The sequence below is a fragment of the Botrytis porri genome, assembly GCF_014898465.1.
Source record: "Botrytis porri strain MUCL 3234 chromosome Unknown BPOR_003, whole genome shotgun sequence".
Classification (NCBI taxonomy): Eukaryota; Fungi; Ascomycota; class Leotiomycetes; order Helotiales; family Sclerotiniaceae; genus Botrytis; species Botrytis porri.
This window is the reverse complement of record NW_024066077.1, coordinates 1143640-1164628: the sequence shown is the minus strand read 5'-3', so window position 1 is coordinate 1164628 and position 20989 is coordinate 1143640. Positions and strand designations below refer to the sequence as shown.

The following is a 20989-nucleotide window of genomic DNA, read 5'->3' as shown; positions in this document are numbered from 1 at the left end:
CCCTCCATTAACGCTTTTGACACTCTACAGATTTTGAGCGGCCCCAAAATAAGATTCTGATTCTTCGAAAGTGCAACAGGTATTCAACTATTGAAAGTGTTTCTCACTCGTCGTTTCAGCTCCTAATGTATCAAGAGACTGCATACCCAGGAGAGCCTTATGCATTGAGGTACACTCATAATTTGCATACCATTCCTGTGCTAGAGTTATATTGACGTATTAACATTTGCAATCAGAGTAAAGCCTTTTGAAAGCTAGCGACTGTGATTCTTTGCTAGCATCAGGTTTACACTATATTGGATTACCTCTCACTTAAAAAATGTTTGAGTCAACTACAGTGAATCGAGAATCACGCATCTTCAAAGTTGCTATTCAAGTATATTTGAAAACCATGCAATCATTTATTCTAAAGCACTATGAGATAGTATGTGTGTGACAGAGGCCTGAACTATCCCAGGATTCAGTTCATTGAGAGACATAACCTTTATTTCTTAGAACCCTTAGGCTTAGCTTTCTCGGCATAGAATTTTCTGTGCATATCCTGTATAGCTCGAAGTTCCCAAGGCGTAATGTCTGAGTCCACAAAGACCAAACTGCCAACCTTTCCCTTATACTTTACATGTCTTCTCATACTACATCTGCATTTTGGACACGACTGACCACTGGGACACGGATGGTCCTTGCAAGTACCGCATTCTCTTTCGTTGTTGTGAGTATTGGCAAGACCAAAACGAACGACGACATTCACGCCTTGGTTTCCGATATCCAGTGGCTCGTGTGTTCCATACTTACAGCATGATTGAATAATACCGTTGGATTCAGCGCGCGCAATGATGCTTCCTAGAAGAGCTTTGTGTAACATTGCTGCTACCGGGTAAACATAAGGATGTCCGTTCGCGAAACCACCCACATGAACACGCTGCATTTCTATGGCGAGTCTTTCGATTGCATCGATATCCTGGTTATTGAGCCTTCGGTGCATGAGTTCCTGGATGTGAAAGGGTGAATGATCTCCGGAAATTGTGTGAAGATCTCTCGCCATGGAGCAGCTACTGAAAAATGAAGCCTGTCGCTTGAGATAGTCGTTTCTCAGTACAGCCTCTCCATTTTGAGCCTTCTTATCTAACGCCTCGACTAAATGCTTTGCACGTGTATCGGGAATCTTGTACGGAGGGCTTTTCGTGGTGGCAAGTTTCCTTTCGAGACACTCCTCACAAAATAGATGCTTGAGTTCAATGGCTTTCACCTTGATAGGGCATTTTTCGATGCTTCCGAGTTCGCAGCGACGATGTGCGAAGAGATTGTGTCTCTCCTTGCGTTCATTTGTGCAGCCGTAAATGACTTGATAGGTGAAGCACATTGTGGCTATTCCCGAGTATGGTGTTTTTCTTAAAAGTCTGAATTTGATGGCTGGGAGGGACTTTCTTTGAGGCAGCAATAGGTATCTAAACAAATTTGTGGAATTGAACACAATTTTGCGAGGAAATAAACCAAGAGGGAGTCATCAATTGAGCAGATAGGCGAAAGAAAGGAGTCATGCTGCACGTGAAATCAAGTGTTGCACCTGCTCAGAGTCAGAACACGTGAAGATGTAGTGTTGACATTCGATATGAATCATGGATCATTAGTGTTACATTCCCCTTGTAGTGATGATTCATTGATCTACCAATCTATTTTGGAAAATGACTGATGAGTATCTCTTCGACATGAACAATCATTGTATACAAATGTTCTTTTTCCACTGAACAATAACTCATCGAAGGTTTGATGGTATTTCAATATTGACTTATCAATGTTCTAATTTCGGATTGGCTTATCAATATTCCAATCTCTTTCGAAAATTATATCACTGAGGTCTTAGCACAATTTGTGGTACGAAGTACCAATGATGAAGTCAACCAGAGCGATTTTCACAGGCCAAATATCTTTGTAGACACCAAGAGCCAGCATTCACTTTGTAGCCTGCGTACACCTATTTTGACTGCCCTCTTTTGGTACTTTAGAGGTGCTTGGCAATCACTTGCACCTATCGTGAAGTATCAGTTGTTTATTGCATTTGAATATGAAATATGGCCATTCCAACTGTGAACGTGCAACTCGGCTCGTGTACGAAAAAATGACCTAAGAGTTTGAAATTATGAATCATTCGAAATCGGAAAAGGAAATATGTCAAAACCCAAGATCATAAAGCAAATTAAATTACATTGCTCTAGCTTACTAGTAGAAATAGAAAAACATAAAGTGGAAGCACCCGCCCAAATAATAATATTTATACATCTCGTAAACGCCACATCATGCTTCTGCGCCCCTCTTCCAATATACGTCTTCATATTGCAAGTAATATCCAAGTTTTGATCTACATAATTGTTGGTGCATCAGCTTGCCAGCTATAATTATCTCTCGTAACTTAACGATCGCTCCTCCTCGGAATACTCATCGGGGTACGCATCGTTCATTCTTCTTCCACGAGATCTAGCACGAGGAGCAATATTGAATCCATACATGGTGTCTCTAGTGACCATATAGATACCGAATGAAAAGAGAAGAGCAAAGGCAAATGCAGCCCACTGGAGTCCCTCAAGCGTTTTCCCTTGTTCAATCTGTACGTTTGCAGAACATCCTACAGCTGTATCTCCAAGTACCGTGTTGATTGCATTAACGGAAACAGTAAGCGTATATGCTGCACCAAGACTGGTAGCAACAGATGCCCACAGAAATGGCATGGCTACCATGCCGATTTTACCAGCAGGTTTTCCCAGACCTGCAAGGAGCCATGCACCAGTGTCAACAAGGAATCCTAAGAGAAAAAGAGATAATGCGACCATAGGCATGAAAATAGATATGTCGTTCTGTAACTTCTGTCCTAACTGTATGATATTTGAATCGACGTGAAGTGTTGCGGCAATTTCGTCGGGTGACTGACTATACTGCTTGCCTATGCATTGAAAACCGTTTGTGTTCTTGAACGTATCTCCGTTGCTTCCTTCCACTCCCACATAAGCACATATACCTAAATAGCTTGTTAACGAAGATTCGCAGAACCAGGAATAATATTTTCACGGACCCATGTAACCAAATCTCAATCCGCCGATTTTAGATCCATCACTGCCTACCTTGGCGATTTGCCCGATGAAGACGTTCTGCATTCCTGGCGTTGTTGTCGCAGATCCGGCAATCGACATGGCTAAACATCAACACATTAGCTCAGATCTACGAATTGATACATCGGACAAGAAGCAAGGAGTGTCTATGGGCTTACCCGAGAATGTAAAAAATGGGATGGCTCCAATAATCCATACTGCAGCTCGAACAGTAATGTTCTTTGGGTCTGCGAGTAATAAAGTCAATCTTCGTTTTACAAGGACTTCTGAAAAACTTACTCATGGGTCTCCATGCTCCACGGCCAGACATTTTGAAGATGTGAGATTAGAATGATGCCACTAAGTAGTGACGACGGTGCAAACGAGTGACTATTGGTTTTTAAAGAACACAAAAATGAATGACGAAAGAAAATCTGTCAGATGAGAAATTCTGCACTGCTAGATTTCAACTTGAGCAGATAGATAACCTGGCTTATGGCTTGAGGACTAGAAGACCTCGCTCACTATATACGGCTGTTGTTAAACAATAGTATCCATTGCTCCACCTCTGGCTGGACTTGAATGTCCATGCTGTGCAATTGCTGTGCCTTCAATTGTTGACCATATTGACCGATAGATCACTGGATCTAGGTACACCAAGAAACTTTTATGAATTCAAACAGGCATTGCAAACCACTAAGTAACCTACTAGGCCCATTCTTCAATGAAAAGAATTGTTAGTAAAGGACAGCACATAATAACCGCGGCCTACAAACGGCAAGCGCTCGAGTCAACGGTCGTGATCTTTTTTGTCGTTCATCAGACTGACATTAACCGATAACGTAATCAAGCTAGTGCTCAGTACTTGAGTAGCTGCTAACAGTGCGCAAAGTCATTATCGCACGCGCCCGTGCAATTTTGAGTTTTGGGTCATGCTCAAGGTCGAATTGAGGCTCTGGTAAGCATCCAAACAATCTCCTCTCTCTACCTTGGGTCCTCATTTGTCGTAGGGTCTACAGGTAGGAATGATTTTGTGCTCCATACATATCTCTCGTCTTCTGGTCCAAGATATGGACAGAATCTCGAAGATCCGATCTGAGAGCTGGTTGGACCTTTCCAGCCTTCTGCGACGAATACTGTTAGTGGAAAAAGCTCCCTCCGATTTGAGACTCAATTCAAATCCTTATTACAATTGATATGTTTGTCTCTTCGCAGGAAACTGCGTTCGCATTTGCTTGGACACCTTGTGTACGTTTGCTAATAAGTTGTACAAGTGTGGCTGCCAACAATAGTGGCGTTCGGATGTGGTCTAACCCAAAGAGGTTAAGTGCACGTTAAAGGCTTGAAAGTTGATTATAGGGCTGAAGTGTCGGTCTTGTTTTGAGTTAATGGGTCGGCGATGAGGTTATCGCAGGCAAGCTTCTTTACATCTCTGATAAATGATTGATCGTTGGTGTTTCAAACGATAAGAAAGTCGATATGGAAGGATTTGGACCACAACGGCCAATTTGGCGCCTCATTTCTGACCATTCCCAAGGGTCAAGATTGCTGAAACTTCGTAGACTAAGCAGTAAGTCAGCTTAGCTTTCAGAAATGAAGGGGGCCTAGAATTTTACACGAAAAGCATGAAATTTTCATTATGCATAGCCGGGTCGATTGCCATTCTAGCGGCCGACTATGGTTCTTCCGAGGTCTTCTCTCTCTATCTATTGCTACGTATATTTGAAAGCTGGAATCTGCCAACTTTTCCTCACATCATCAAGCTCGAACGTCACATCTTTCTTAAACCAACATCTAAGAAATGAGTATTCCAGTGTGAGCTCATATCTACGATGATGAACATGTGACAATTGAGAATTACGCGGGGATAGATCCAGCCTGTTTCGGCGACGGCGGACGACTATTAGTCTTTTGTTCTTTAAAGTATCTCAATATCTTAAGCTGTTCACGTTTATCATCTATTCCCAACGATCAATACGATCCCGAATTTCAACAGTTGAATCAGCGTAAGGCTGAACAGCAGTTTACAATGCTATCGCTCTGGAGAATCTCATACAAGCCGAGCAAAGGGCATCAAGTCATTGGTATGTTCTAGCATATACGTAATATGTAGCCGAGTATTAGTTTGAATTCACTAACAGCTTGTGATAGGCCAGTGTTTCTTTGAAACAATTTCAAACTTCATACACACACTATACTTTCAACGCACTCGTTAAACTTTACTTATCTTCAATTCCTCTGCAACAATGCTTGCAGGTCATCGAATAAAACCACATAGCTACGATCGTTTACACACATAAATTGCACTCGTTTATCTCATTTTCCTTTGTCAGTTTCTTTCTCAAATACTTATCCCTACTTTGGTATAAGCTTCTCGTAGTCATGTACGGATAGTTCTTCCACTTCACAGCATGGTACTATCGCACGTCAGATCTCTCGCTCCCATATTTCGATGAATCCTGCACAAGGTCCTCTTTTGTCTCCAAAAATCCACTCCTCCACGTTCGGGAGCCATGTATACTGAGACGAATCAAATCGCCTCTGTGGTCTTCTGAGCAGGCAGCTAGTAGGTTGAGACGAAATGGGGCTTGGATTGTTTTCGTTATTCTTGGGTTAGTGTTGCGGAACTAGTTACGAGTTTTAGTAGAATGTTGTGAAGAGAGATCTTGAGCATGTCGAAAAGAGGCAAAGATGGGATGGATGAAAATAAGGGTAGAATTGTCACCTTCACATTGCTTGGCTGGGTGGGGCGTTCAGAGATAAAGATGAGGTCTTTACACAGGAGTTTTTTTTCGGCGAAGGAAAAGGATATGAGCTTGGAGTACGGTTAATTTTGATAGCTAGATCGGAGACAAAAATGGATAGTTCTAGATCTCTACAAATAGTTAAACTGCATAATTTCCGTTTCATTCCTGTGAATGTTCTTACTGTAAATATCTAATTCTAATCAAGTGGTGATCGTGGGCATTATCACCATAGCCAAGTGGCCGCTTCGCGAGCATTGAAAACTCTTCACTTCCACGACCTCTGAAGGCCCGGTATTTCAGGAATATGATCCCGTATATCCTACTTGCATGTACCCTTGAGGTCTCCCTCTCGTGATTTATGACTTGCCCCATTGACGTTCATGCCTAAGTTTCTTTACGTGTACCAGTTCAGTTATCATCCACCGGAAACAAACGCAATGAAGAGTATGCCTGTCAGAGTCAAGATTGATGCCCAAGGTATACTCAAATCTTGTCTTGCCATCGGTACGAATCAATAGCATGAGGTGTTTAGGGGCGATAAGTTGAAGCTAAAGAAGGAATTCGAAACATTTGAGGCGTATGTGAGTACTATTACAGGATATCCATGTTATGTGATGGCTATATTGTGCATTGATCTGTCTGGAGCTGGCGAAGTCTGTACTGAAATCTAAGTCACAAGTCTGATATATCGCGTGCAATTCACGATCAAAGATTCCATGAGTACCTTTTTGATTATCTCACTCCTACCATTTTGTTGATCTTCTCTACATCATGACTAAATATCGCTTGACGACCATCAAAAGATCGTTGCGTAATGGTGATCTTGATCCCGAAACGCCTACAAATACCTCGCCACCACTACCTAAAAAAGAAACAGGGAAAGAAAGAGAGAGAAAAACTCTTCTTTTCAGGTCGGAATCCTGGTCGCAGCTCCAAAGCGAAGATTTCATATATGCATTAAAGCCCAGCTAGACCATAGAGCACAAACCCAATTCCCCATAGCAGACCCCCAGTATTTCTTGATGCGAAAGAATACAGCAAAATATGGATCACCTCTTTTCTTTGCCAAGCAATAGCAAGCCTTACCACAATAATGGAACAGTCGATTTTGAACACCCCCCCATTTCGGACGAAGACCTTCAAATGTGGGGAGATTTGGATTGTTTGGAATTAGCGACTTCTTCCAACTTAATTGTAGGCTGTTCGTCGCCTGGTTGGGCTCCGCAATGGATGGCTGGGAGTGAAGAATATCAAGAATTATCTGCTCCATCGTCTTACAATTCTCATCCATCATTTCCATCGCCGCCTGCCTCAACACCAGTCGCTAAGGACCGAAACTATGGCTCTTCGGCGTGGATAAACACGGTACAAAACAACGGAACCCCGATAGCTACTGCGAATAATTTGAACGTGATGTACCCGACATCGATGCCAGGAGAGTGGAGCAATCGCTACAATGTATCGGCTTATCAAAGGACTGCGGAGAACGCGACACAAGATAACAATACAGCATCTTGACAATCTCAAATACTGAACGGCACAGATTCTTCGCCATATCAACGAGGAGCTCCGAATATAACATCACGAAGCGACAGTATGAACACGCAATGGCAACCTCAAAGTTCCAATCACAAAACCCCCTCGTTTATCACATACCAGCCCAAACCCCCTTTACATCCAACCTCACATACCTCTTCAGAAAACCCCACGACTACACAATACCAATCTCATTCTCAAAGTTCTAGTGTCTCAGACTCAACATCCCTAGCTGAATCGCGCTGGATACCCCCCAATCATCCTCTCGAAACCATCACTCCGTTTATAAACCCCACTCCTTTTGCCTCCACCCTCGCAAACACTTTTCACTTGTTCCATTCTCACTCCCTCCTATACAAATCAGGCGTTACGCCTCATGAATTGCAAATGCATCTTGCCGCCGGCTCCTGCGGCGTAACTATCCACGGGACTGTTTCCACTCCCGAAAACACCGACGGTTACCAAAACGGCACACTCGGCATCATAATTGCGCAAGAAATGCCTCTAACTCCTCGTTTATATCTACCCGCCCAGCGTAAGAAGATTTCTGAATCTATGCGACAGGTTGTGTTAGATTTACATGGAAAGGGCATTGTGCACGGTGATATTTATCTGTCGAATTTTCTGCTCTGTGCTTCTGGGAATTCAAACGATCAAGTCAGTGTTAAACTGAGTAATTTCCACGATTCTCATTTTATTTCAGATTCTTCTCAAAACTCAGTCGATCATGAAAAAGAAGAGCAATGGACACCAATCCTCAACGGAAAGATGATTTCTCCGAACCGAGCAAATGAGTGGATGAAAGGAAGGGATAGGAAAGCGACCAAAGAAGATGATCTGTATGCGCTGGGTATCTGTATGTGGGAACTGTGGAGTGGAAAGAGGTACGATGAAGCGCGTGGGATTTGGGAAGATGTGAGGAGGGGTGACCTAAAAGGAAGAGGAGTGGATATGAAGGGGGTCGGAGATAAGGGAGTTAGAGCTTGGGTAAGAGCATGGCTGAGAGGTGGAGGAGCAATCGTTTGATATCTTGAGTGTGATTTAGAATTACAGTAGAAAATATCCATAGGGCCCTTTGCTGAAGCTGATGGCACTGTGCATCGAACGACACACTATTTCACTACAACTCTACTATTTGATTCTACCACTGATCGTTCTGAAATACTTCCGAGAATATATAGCTGTTGCTCTTGGGGTTCGAAGAGAGTGGCTAGTAGGATCGAGACGCACAACAAGTCTTACCCTGATGGAAGTTCCACTCCTTAGATTGAATTGCAAAAATATCGATTTGCTGGAAAATAGTGAGATAATCACCAGCCTGTTCACCATGTGCCTCGAAACTCAAATCAGTTGAATTTTGAGTGGATTAATCCCTTTGCGCTGAAATTTCCCTCCTCTTTCTCATTTGGATTATCGCGTCACCCAATGTTTTCAGGTATAATAGAGAGAATAAAATAGCAAAAATTCAATCTCTCCTAGGTAGCGCGTACGGAGACCGGAACCAAACCAGACGAACTGAGTTATCAAGCAAATTAGTCTTCGGACATTAAGCAGAGGTCCCGTTTGAGGGGATGTGAAAAACCTAGTGCGCTACCACTAAGCCATCTGGACTATGTTTGTTGTGGAGAAGCGAGTCTGTTTTGAATTATGATTACGCGGTTCGTGTTTGCTGTGTTTGCTCGCTCATAAGAAAAAAATTGGCGGTGAAAGCGAAAAGACGAGATGAGAACAGCGTATGGACTTTTATGGTTTCATACTCTTCCAAAAGCGGTCTCAGTGAAAGAAATGGTATCTTCGTCAATGAAGGGGAAAACCGGAATAGACTCGAGCGCGGCTGAAAGTAGAGCTTTCAATACTATGCAGAAATCTTACGAGATCAGCGAATGATTGGTATGCCGATATATTCGAGTTTAAGTAATCCATCAATTGTGTGACTAAAGGTATTGATCTCATCACGATGGTTCTATTCCTTGCTGCCACCATAGCGTTGTGCCATTCACACTCGTGATGCATATCAATACAAAGCCATACCTGTGTATCACAACATGTATCGGGTAACTGCGCTAGCTAGTAGATCTGAAGTTTCGGTTAAGTAGATGCCGTTTTGAACTCTGTACATCCTCATGGAGAAAGTATGAAATAAATGAAGAGGGGTAAGGAAACAGTTGATGACGCATGTCCAATCGACGCATCAATCGCGAGGCCCTCAAAGATTCACAATTTGATCTCGTGGTAGAAGCGCGTCAATAGGCGTACGCAATCCAAGTAAGCAGGAAAAGGGATTATCAAATATTGATATTTAATGTAATGTAACCTAAAAGTCCATGAGAAACCTGAACGGAAGTATCAACACGGAGCAATACGGGGTACTCATTAAAGCAAAATCGAAGCGAATACCTCGGCATATACAGTACTATGTATGCATAAAGTTTACGCGAAAGGCCTTTTTACATTAAAACTCACCTTATTCAAAATAGAATAAAAGCTTACCCTTATATTATATTAATATAGAAGCTTCAAAATCCATAAATATTTATATAAATATATTAAAAAAATGAATAGATTTTTTTCATAGATATTTTTATTCTTGTTTAATTGAGCTTTGAATTCAAAATTCTTTAAAAATTGTAAAATTCGCTTATTTTTAGTGTGAAAATTGATTTCGAAAAATCATTTAATTTGAAGCTTATATAGAAAGTCAATAAAATAAGATTGAATTCTAGAACTTTAATATAATTGAAGTATTTTAATATTATAATTTTTTTTATTCAATACCTTAATTAATTATTTATTTTAAAAAGAAAATTGAAAGAGATAACGTAGTTTATTAGTACATGTATTATATCAATATATATATCACTTTTACCTCAATTTACACTTTCAAACTCATATTATTTAATAACAATTAAATCAATTAATTAAAACTATTTAGAATCTAATAATTCAGAATCTATTATATTATTTTAATAGGTTCTTATATTATAATTTGTCTTTCTATATTTATTATAATATTGAATAGAAAATACTTTTCTATTAGATTTATATTACGGAGGTACCCGCACCGCAACATGGATTATAAGGTAAAGACGAGCCTTGGTGTTATGACCTATGAAAATAGTATTATAAAAACCATAAGATTAAAAGGTAATTAGGAATAAGAATAATCGAGCAAGTAATCAATGATTAGGAAAAGATAGGCACCTGTATTTATTAATACTTATTTTATAATAAATACAAGGTAAATAGTAATTACAAATTAATTAATAAACACAAATTAAATAAATAGTAAAAACATTATAAATTATAGAATAAGTATTATGTAATAAATAGACAAGATAGATAAGCTATTCAGACTATTCATAGATAAACAGAATAAACAAACTATCTAAACTATTCAATAAGAATAAAGGTCTATATAGGAAATGAGTTTTATTATAATATAGAACTTTATATTCAAGAACAATTATTAGTTTTATTATTATAATTACAAGAATTGTAATTAATTATAATTTTATTAAATTCCTATTTGAAGTTTAGTTTAAACCATCTCGAGAGAACTCTAAACACTTCCACATGACCCTAGAGGAAGCTCCCGTAACACAACAATAAACAAGATTTATCTATATTTAAACATATATATATATATATTAGTTTATATCGAATTTAAACTTGAAACCTATTGAAAATATAATAAGAATACTAATACACACCCTTTTATATATTTCATATCAAGGAATAAATTCGAAGAATTTCATATAAAATACCGTATTGAACACCCTGAAACAAGCAATGTTTATGAAAGAATAAGATATCATTTTGTTAATTCGAATTTTGTATGCTAATATACTCATTTATAGGTAGATTTATTATCAAATTATATTCAAAATATTAATCTTTTAATATAAATACCTTAAAATCAAATATCAATTAATGAAAATATAGTTTAATATTCTGATTGATTAAGCTTTATTACTACTATTAAAAATAAATTTATATCTATAGGATTTAAGATATAAATAACAGCGAATCAAGGCTTCTTTATAGTATAAAATTAGTATAAAACTGATAAAAAGAATGATTCTATGAATATAGTTATACCCCCCCTTTTAGGGTTGATAATAAATGAAAAACATATAAATCCTATGTAAATAGTAATTCTATACTTAATATAAAGATTACCTAAAGCATTATATTATATTTATATTAATAATCTATTCATTTCCTATAACTTTTTGAAGTACATATATTATTCAGAGTATACTGTGATAGGGATATATAGGCCTAATTCCAGTATTCATAAAGATCTAGTTAATTTAAAGGTTTAAAATACTAAAGATGTGTTACGGGAGCTGCCTCTAGGGTCACGTGGAAGTGGCTAGAGATCTCTCGAGGTGGTTTAGACTAGACTTCAAGTAGGAATTCAATAAGGTTGTAACTGGTTGCAATTCTCGTAACTATAGTAATGAAACTAATGATTGTTCTTGAGCACGAAGCTCTACATTGTAATGAAATCTGTTCTCTTATATAGACCTTCCTGCTCTGCAGAACCTACAGTTCTGTCTTGTCTGGATCCTCTGGATCCTATGGATCTAGATGTTTATTCTTCGATCCCCTAGATCCTCTAGGTCCATCACGTGACTTCCTGACCATGTGACGCGGTATATTGGATGCCGTCGTAACAAGATGATAAGATACTATAAGGAATAATTTATTTTAAAATATTACCCTCGAATAATATATATTTTGTAGTATGAAAGGATAATATAATAATTTTAGTACAATCTATAATTTATAATAAAAAAACTTTTATTAATAGGATATATAAAAGACCGAAAATTATCTCTTCGAAAACTAAAACAGCTCGAGTATCATTCGAAGATGAACACAAGAAAGAATTACCTATTCCAATCCTTTTTGATAATTATAATTATAATACAAATACTATCAATATAAGGAATTAATTACATACGTTTATACTAGAATATTAATAATAACAATGTAATAATCATTAAGCTTTAGAATATGTTACGGGAGCTGCCTCTAGGGTCACGTGGAAGTGTCTAGAGTTCTCTCGAGGTGGTTTAGACTAAACTTCAAGTAGGAATTCAATAAGGTTGGTAACTGGTTGCAATTCTCGTAACTATAGTAATGAAACTAATGATTGTTCTTGAGCACGAAGCTCTACATTGTAATGAAATCCCATTCCCTTATATAGATCTTCGTACTCTGATGTTGGTTGGAGTTTCTTGGAGTCCTGGCTCCCAAGGACCTCCTTGGAGCCCTGGCTCCTGGGGACTCCACCACGTGACACTTGTCACATGGCATTCTGTTACCCATCGTAACACTATCCCCTTCCTAGACTAGCGCTTGTCCCAAGCGTCTTATAATGCTCCATTTCCCCACCCGGCCGGTGAATCAAATGGTCTTGGGCTCTTTCATTATGCCTATCACCACTATTTCCCCTAATCACCTAACTGTTCGAAAACGTAAGGAACAAATCCTTCTTGCTCAGGCTATTGAATCTAGTGGTGTCGAAATGATTCCGTGTTCGCGTTGTCGTTTGGATGGTTATCGATGTGTTAAGGATTTGTCTCGTTCCGATCGCTCTCGTTGTTCTGAATGCGTGCGTGCACGTTCTTCTTGTGATGCTGAGTTTCCTTTGGCCGAGGATTGGGATCGAGAAGTTCCTCGGGAAGGCGATTGGCGCGCCTTGGATCGTCAAGAGGAACGCCTTCGTTCGGAGGAAGAAGAGGCTATGGCGAAGATCCTTCGCCTTAGGAAACAACAAAAGTTGTTGCGCGAGCGGCGTCAGCGCATGGCCGACCGTGGCCTTAAATATTTGGATGAGCTTGATGCTCTGGAAGAAAAGGAAAGGCTAGAGAAAGAGCGTGTTGAGAGAGAAAAAGAAATGGCGTCTGCCTCTGTTGCTGGTCCTATCGACGACTCCTTTGCTTTCGATTCTTCTTTGCCTGAGTTGTCCGAAGCGGATTTTGAGGCTTTATTGGCAGGTGTGGGTACTTCAGGTGGAATGCCCGTAGCTTTTCAGGGCAGCTGAGATCTTCCTTGAATTCCCATGTGTTTTCTGAGTGTGGGTAGTCTAACCATTTGATCAAATACTTGACCTTGTTTCTGACGTATTTGCAGTCTAGTATTGTTTCGACATCGTATATGGCGTTTGGGTTGACTGGTTCAATTTCTGTAAATGGCGCATTTGGCGCTCCTGGTGGTGCTGGTTCAAGCAAGGATATGTGGAATACTGGGTGGATATTCATTGTGTCTGGTAATTTCAATCGATAATTAACCGTTCCTATTACCTTATCAATCTTGAATGGTCCTAGTTTCCTGTGGTCGAGTTTATTGCTTGGTCTCTTGGTTTCGATGTTTCGTCGTAGCAAATAAACTTTATCCCCCTCTTTAAGCGTAGGTTCCATACTACGTTTCGTATTGTAGTACGCTGCTGTTCTGGATGATATGAATCTTAGATCAAGAGCAAGCTGCTCTTGTAAATCCTTTAATTGTTCGACTTGTATTATTGCTGATTCGGCATTAACTTCCTGTAGTATCGGTGTTTGGTATGCTTTAGGATTAAACCCAAAGTTCGCGCGTGCTGGTGTAATCTTTGTGGTTTCCGTTTCCGATGTGTTATATGCGAATTGTGCCATAGGTAATAGCTCTACCCAATTGTCCTGTCGATAATTTATATAGCATCTAAGATATGCTTCCATTGTCTGATTGGTCCTTTCTGTTTGACCATCTGTCTGTGGGTGGAAGGCTGTTGATAGCTTTCTCTTAATACCCATGAGTGCTAATAAGGTAGTCCAGAATTTCGAGGTAAAGAGCTTGTCTCTGTCCGAGATTATCTCATCTGGTACTCCGTGTATGCTTACTATGATCCTAAGGAACACATATGCTAGCTGCTCAGCATCCCATGTTTCCTTGAATGGTATCATATATGCAAATTTCGTTAGCCTGTCTACTATATTGAGTATCGCGTCGTACTCAATGCCTGTAGTAGGATCTTTTGAGAGTGGTAGTTTAACCACAAAGTCCCATGTAATGGACTTCCATGGCTGAGAAGGCATGTCTGGGGTCTGGAGCTGGCCATACGGAGCGTGTCGTGATGACTTGTTTCGTATGCAGGTGTCACAATTTCCAACAACTTCTTCAACTATCGTTCTCATTCGTGGGAAGTAACTGATTTCCCGTATTCTTGCAAATGTTCTTGCAATTCCTTGGTGTCCGTGTGCCGGCAACCCATGTTGTTCCGTCACGAATTCCTTGGTCATTTGACTCGGAATGTATACTTTTCCATGAAAGTATATAGTTTCGTTTTCTATCGTGAACCCTAGTTCTATTGTCTTGTGTATGCGTATAGCCGTAGCATCCTTGTCGTAATGTGATTGGATTTTGACCCTGAGATGGTTGTCTTCCAATATATGCGTAGCTGCGAGCTGTGGTGCATTGTAAACCAGTGATTCGCCTTCTTTCTTGAATATTGCGTATGATTCGTACGACTTATTTTCTTGGTATTCTGGTTTTCGGCTAAGAGCGTCGGCTCTAGCGTTTTCTGATCCTTTAACATATGAAATCTTGAAATTGTAATTGGCCATGGTCTCCGACCATCTGACCTGTCGTCTGTTTAACTGCTTCGTTGTGGTGAAGTAAACCAAGTTCTTATGATCCGTATACACCTGTACTGTGTATTTTGATCCTTCCAAATATACTCGCCATTCTCTAAATGCGTCGACTATCGCCAGTAATTCTTTGTCATATATTTCGTAGTTCAATTCGGCTGGTGATAGTTTTCGAGAGTAGAATGCGATTGGTTGCTATTTCTCATTTTGACCTGGTTGGCTCAGAACTGCCCCTATAGCGAAATCTGAGGAGTCCGTCTCCACTATGATTTGCTTATCAGGGTCGAATGTCAACAGTATTGGCTCCTCGGCCACTGCCTGTTTGAGCGTTTCGAAGGACTCCTGCGCCTTGGCGGTCCATTCAAAGCTTCCTTGATCTTTTATGGTTAACGTGGTCAAGGGTGTAGTAATCCCTGAATAACCCTTGATGAATCTTCTATAGAAGTTGACGAATCCTAGAAAGGATTGTACTTCCTTGATTGTGGTCGGCTGCTTCCATTCGAGCACTGCCTTAACCTTGTCTTTGCTCATCTTGAGCCCTTGGCTTGACACGGTGAATCCTAGGAACTCTGTTTCCGTAACATGGAATTCACATTTGCTTGGTTTACATAGCAAATCGGCTTTGGTTAAACTTTCAAGAATGTTGCTGACATCTTTGATGTGTTGGACCTCGTTGTTTGAATATACTAGGATATCGTCCAAGTAGCATATACAACAAGTGTCCAAGTACTGTAACAACACATTGTTCATAAGTCTCATGAAAGTAGCTGGTGCATTAGTTAGCCCGAAGGGCATAACTTGATATTCGTATAGCCCGTATCTTGTCTTAAAAGCGGTTTTCCATTCCTCGCCTTTCTTCATTCTAATCAAGTGGTACCCGTTTCGTAGGTCCATCTTGGTAAATATTGTAGCTCCGCCTAATCGATCTCTTAATTCCGTAGCTAATGGAAGTGGATATCGATCCTTCTTGGTAAGCGTGTTGAGCTTTCTGTAGTCCACAACTAGTCTCTTAGTACCATCTTTCTTGGGTACCCACATAGTTGGACTTGCCACTTGGGACGTGGATTCCCTGATCCATCCCTTGGCCAAATTGTCATTGATATATTCCCTGAGCGTCTTTAGCTCATCGGCCGACATTGAATAAATTGGGGTGTGCACAGGCATCTTGCCTTCCTCCAATATTATTTCATGATCCCATGGCTTGTGTTCTGGTAAAGCCTCATGGATCCCTGGTTCTTTGAAAACATGTTCGTATTTCTTGTACTGTTCTGGTATCATAGGCTCCTTTGCCTTGATTGCGATTTCCTGCCGTGTCGTTGGCTTCTGCATTTGTAGAGGAGGTGTACTGGCCTTCGCTCTTAATGGAGGACTCTGGACTGGGTGTCCTACGTCGCCGGTGTTGTTCGCGTTCAACTCTCCTTGGCGCGTGTTACGTCTCGCGGACGCCTTGAACGTGTCGTCGTGACCGTTCTTGCACTGATCAAATGTCACTGTTCCTTGTGACCAATCTATTCTGGGATTATGTGCCTTCAACCATGGCATTCCTAAGATGATCTGTTGTTGGCCCAATGGCACAACGTCAAGCTGTATAACCTCCGAATGTTGGGTCATATTCATTCGTACTGGTCGTGTCTCCTGTGAAACGTTCCCATCAGATCCTGCTAGCTGTCCGTCAACTAACTGCAATTGGTAGGGGTTTTGTTTCTTCTGGAGTGGGACTCCCAAGTACTTTGCAGCCTCTGGTGCAATAAAATTTCCTGTAGCCCCTGAATCTATCATGGCTTGTTGTATTTGTCCGTTTATCTTGACTCTGCAGTATATTTGTCCTGCTTGTCCTGTAGCATTCAGCTGTGGTGTAATTTGCTTATTCTCGCTATTCTGGATGATCTCATCGGCAAATGTTACACGTCGAGGTTCTTCCTCTTCTAGATAGGCAGCGCTTGTCCCTGATCTAGCTCTGTCATCAAGTAAATCCCTCCATAGGGTGTACCGGTAGTTCCCTTGAGTGACTTTCATTATCGTACCCACAACTGGTGGTGGTAATATGGCTTGAGCCTGGACCCGGTGTTCTTTTCCTACTCTTCTGCATAAAAATAGAACCTGATTCTCATTTCTTTCAGATGTGTGGTGATAAAACACTTCCCATAGCTCTCCTCTGTCTGGCCACTGGAGGTGATCGGTACTGATCCTTTCTATGAATGATGTGTTCGTAGTGATTCCAAACCATAGAATTCGATGCTGATCGACGTACCGAACCTCATACGATTCGCCCTCTTCAGCGTCTGTTACGCTGAGGTCCTCGTTCATAGTTCCTTCGTCTGTATCTCCAAATTTCCAGATACGACGGTTCCATTGGTCAATTTCCCGAATAGACCATGATTCTCCTAACTGCGGGTCTTTGTTTACCCATGAGAGGCCTTCGACCTCTTCTTCTTCTTCGTAAGCTGGTGGTGGCGTGGCTAGCCCTGTCATGCTAACAGCACACAATTGTGGCGTGAAGGTGGCATTAAGTTGGCCCTTGCCGAACTTATTCTTAAAGTTGCCCTTCTTGCCCCCTGTTCTCTTGCTTCGACATTCTGCTGCCCGATGCCCTGCTTTCCCACATTCAAAGCATAAGTTATTTTCTCGTCTTCGTTTCTTTTCCGGATCATCATTCCCACCTTTGTGGTGCGTAGCGTCGAGTTCCATAGGGTCTCCATATCTCTGTGGATTGTAACGTGGTCTTCCCTCATTCTTGCGGTAACGCTCTTGCTTTTGATTTCCCTGGGGTTTGTATGATCTTTGACTTTGTCGATATCGGTAAAGACGATCATCTGATTCGATGGAGTCCTGGATTAGGTCGTTCAAGTCTACACTCTCGGCAGATCTTTCTAACTCCAGTCTGACTTCTGGTTTGAGTCCTTTACGATAGTGACTCATAATGGCGGTTTCGTCCCACTTGGTTGTTCCAGCATATCTTCGAAATTCCGTAGCATACTTCAATGCTGATCCTGTCTGCTTGAGGTTGAAGATCTTATCTTCCGCTACCTCTAGCTCATTGGAGTTCCCGAAGATTCTACGAATCTCTGTCTTAAATCCTTCAAAACTGTTGAAGATTGTTCGAGTGGGTTGCATGCGATCCTGGTCGTCATGCTCGAAATAGTCTCGTAAATATGGTTGAATCCACTTGCTTGCTTCTCCTCTGAGATATGATACAGCCCATACACTCTTGGATTCCTTTTCGGTGAACTTGTCTTCGTTGAATCTGAAGTAGATTTCAAGTTGTAAGAGGAAGGTGTTGAGTTCCTGTCGACTACCTTGGTATTTGTCTGGTAAGGCAATCTTGAGTGTTTCGTTGATGGTAATTTCCTTGGGAGCGTCGGTCATCTCGACATCGTCGGTGTCGGGTGCTTGTGCCTGACTGCTCGCGGATGCACTGGTGGGTGTCATATCGTCGGTTGGTATTGAATTGGTACTTGAAGCAGAAATGGTGCTCAAAGTGTTACGGGAGCTGCCTCTAGGGTCACGTGGAAGTGTCTAGAGTTCTCTCGAGGTGGTTTAGACTAAACTTCAAGTAGGAATTCAATAAGGTTGGTAACTGGTTGCAATTCTCGTAACTATAGTAATGAAACTAATGATTGTTCTTGAGCACGAAGCTCTACATTGTAATGAAATCCCATTCCCTTATATAGATCTTCGTACTCTGATGTTGGTTGGAGTTTCTTGGAGTCCTGGCTCCCAAGGACCTCCTTGGAGCCCTGGCTCCTGGGGACTCCACCACGTGACACTTGTCACATGGCATTCTGTTACCCATCGTAACAGAATAATGACTTTTTGTTATTATTTTAATCAATTGCTATTTGATTTATAAAGAAATTGTATCAAAGTATTCTATAGTCAAATCTCTTAAGTATAATAATTTTCAAAAATCTCTTACTAATGAATTAATTACTGAATTTAAGCTCAAATGTTATTCTAAATATATAAAACAGGTTTGATTAATCTTAATTAAAGTTTATAATCCTTTTCAAAATTATTATCTCATATAATTGAAAAGTAAAAGGAATTGTTGTACTTATAAGGTGTTATGGGAGCTGCCTCTAGGGTTACGTGGAAGTGTCTAGAGTTCTCTTAAGGTGATTTAATCTAAACTTCAAATAGGAATTTAATAAGGTTATAATTGATTATAATTCTCGTAATTATAATAATAAAACTAATGATTGTTTTTAAATATAAAGCTTTATATATAAAGAAACCCTATTCCTTATATAGACCTTCATTCTCTACAGAATTATAAGGCTCTGTTCTGCTTGAATCCTTTGAATCTTATAGATCTAGACATTTATTCTTCGATCCCCTAGATCCTCTAGGTCCATCACGTGACCGTTTGGCCATGTGACACGGTATGTTGAATACCGTCGTAACATAAGGGATAATTTTATAAAGTAAAAAGGGTTATATTGAAAGAGAAGTCAATTAATTTTAGATAAAAAGAAATAAGGTATAAAAGTAAATAAAAATGTAAAGAATATGATATTCCTTTATATAATAATAATAAGTATTTCAATAATTATCATAGAATATAGTTCTAATATTATAAGAATTCTCAGAATCCTGATGTTCTGATTGGTTACTAAGATCCCTGTTAAGCGAAGTGTCATATAATGGCGGTCTAGGGGATAGCGAAACACTAATTTCTGTAAACCGGAATTTGGGTCTCGGAATGGTTTGGAATGATTAATTTGTAAAATTGTGCAAGTCAGCCTTGAAAATCGCCAGCTATATGATGTTGATGATTGTTGCAATCTCCTGCACAGAGGAGCCTTTGTGATCACCTCATCCACCATCTTACTGCCTTTGGTGTGCTCAGAAATGATGTAGTCTTCACATAGATGGATAAGATCATTTGGCAGGAAATATAGCCAAAGCCTTTCATCGAAAGTTCCGAAGAGAAGTGCGAGTGAGGTTTTCTCCATTTGACAACTGTCATGATGGACCAAGCATATGCGGTGATAGTTGACTCTTGGATTGTTGCAGTCAAGAAAAAACTGTTCTGAGGAATGCATATAACTCTTTTTATTAGCGATTCGTCCAGCAGTCGAGGTTGGAATCACCACTTTTCACACCGCAGTGATAGAATCCATAGAACCGACAGCATGTGTGTGGCTAGATCGTCAAAAGTAAACAAGAACAGGTAGAAGGGGAAATAGATAGACCGAACACTCCCCTGCTAGAAAGTAGACTTAAGAGACTATGAGTTGGGAAGAATCAAGCTGAAGACCTCTGAGGTTAGAGTGGTGAAGATGGTAGCATATTGAGTATAAAGTGAAACAAACACGAATATTAGAGTGATTTTTCCCTACTCATTCTCTGCATTTTGATTCGATATGTGTTTGACATTATTGAGGTTTATCAGATAGAAGAGAAGCTCGAGAGAAGGGGAGAGAAGAAATGGCAGAATAATTTATTACCTAATCAGCTAGTCAAATTTTAGCCTATCGGACAATCGGACAGGCGGGACGATCCCTGACATCAGTAAGGTTAGCCCTTACTTTTGTGCGGCGGCCGTCACTTGGCTCATTCCTCAACAAATCCGGGGAGGCGCTAGGACCACTTCACACCAGAAATTCTTGATAAGCTTCACTCAAATTGAGGTTACATTTTCCCCCACTCGCCGTATACATTTGCTTGTGACAACTCCGGTCTCTTATACAACAAAGTACCTTGGTATTGTATTTTACTATTCCCCCATTACTCATTTCAATCGTCTCATCCCTTACTTATGCTGTTTTTCTACCTCTTCAAAAGAGTCTGTCATATTTTAGATTCATAGTCATCCACCAGACTTGTGCCATCTTTTCTTTCTAATTCTTCAGTACAAGTGTCGTACGGCAATCCGCTAGCAGAAGTAGAGGGTTCCCGACGTGGTGTACGGACATCCGGCTATAGGGATTCTGTTATAAACTATCTTCATCCGCGATCTCCTTCGACTTAGACCAGTACATGCGACATA

The 20989-nt window shown here is 40.3% G+C and overlaps 5 protein-coding genes across 5 annotated transcripts; 3 read left to right on the top strand and 2 right to left on the bottom strand.

Moving 5' to 3' along the window:
• Window positions 1-484: 484 nt before the first annotated feature.
• On the bottom strand, window positions 485-1360 carry EAF01_002412 (uncharacterized protein; the record flags this gene model as incomplete). The annotated part of the gene is made up of 1 exon (XM_038910664.1): window positions 485-1360. One exon carries the CDS (start codon window positions 1358-1360, stop codon window positions 485-487), a length of 876 nt encoding a protein of 291 aa, XP_038773586.1.
• A 1033-nt stretch (window positions 1361-2393) lies between these two features.
• Window positions 2394-3411, bottom strand: EAF01_002411 (uncharacterized protein; the record flags this gene model as incomplete). The annotated part of the gene is made up of 4 exons (XM_038910663.1): window positions 2394-3010; window positions 3065-3184; window positions 3260-3328; window positions 3381-3411. The coding sequence occupies 4 exons, from the start codon at window positions 3409-3411 to the stop codon at window positions 2394-2396; spliced, it is 837 nt and encodes a 278-aa protein (XP_038773585.1).
• Window positions 3412-4559: 1148 nt separating this feature from the next.
• On the top strand, window positions 4560-4885 carry EAF01_002410 (uncharacterized protein; the record flags this gene model as incomplete). The annotated part of the gene is made up of 2 exons (XM_038910662.1): window positions 4560-4650; window positions 4728-4885. The coding sequence occupies 2 exons, from the start codon at window positions 4560-4562 to the stop codon at window positions 4883-4885; spliced, it is 249 nt and encodes an 82-aa protein (XP_038773584.1).
• A 1986-nt stretch (window positions 4886-6871) lies between these two features.
• EAF01_002409 (uncharacterized protein) lies at window positions 6872-7345 on the top strand (the record flags this gene model as incomplete). Its single annotated transcript, XM_038910661.1, has 1 exon — window positions 6872-7345. One exon carries the CDS (start codon window positions 6872-6874, stop codon window positions 7343-7345), a length of 474 nt encoding a protein of 157 aa, XP_038773583.1.
• Window positions 7346-7423: 78 nt separating this feature from the next.
• Window positions 7424-8389, top strand: EAF01_002408 (uncharacterized protein; the record flags this gene model as incomplete). Its single annotated transcript, XM_038910660.1, has 1 exon — window positions 7424-8389. The coding sequence occupies one exon, from the start codon at window positions 7424-7426 to the stop codon at window positions 8387-8389; it is 966 nt and encodes a 321-aa protein (XP_038773582.1).
• Window positions 8390-20989: the final 12600 nt, after the last annotated feature.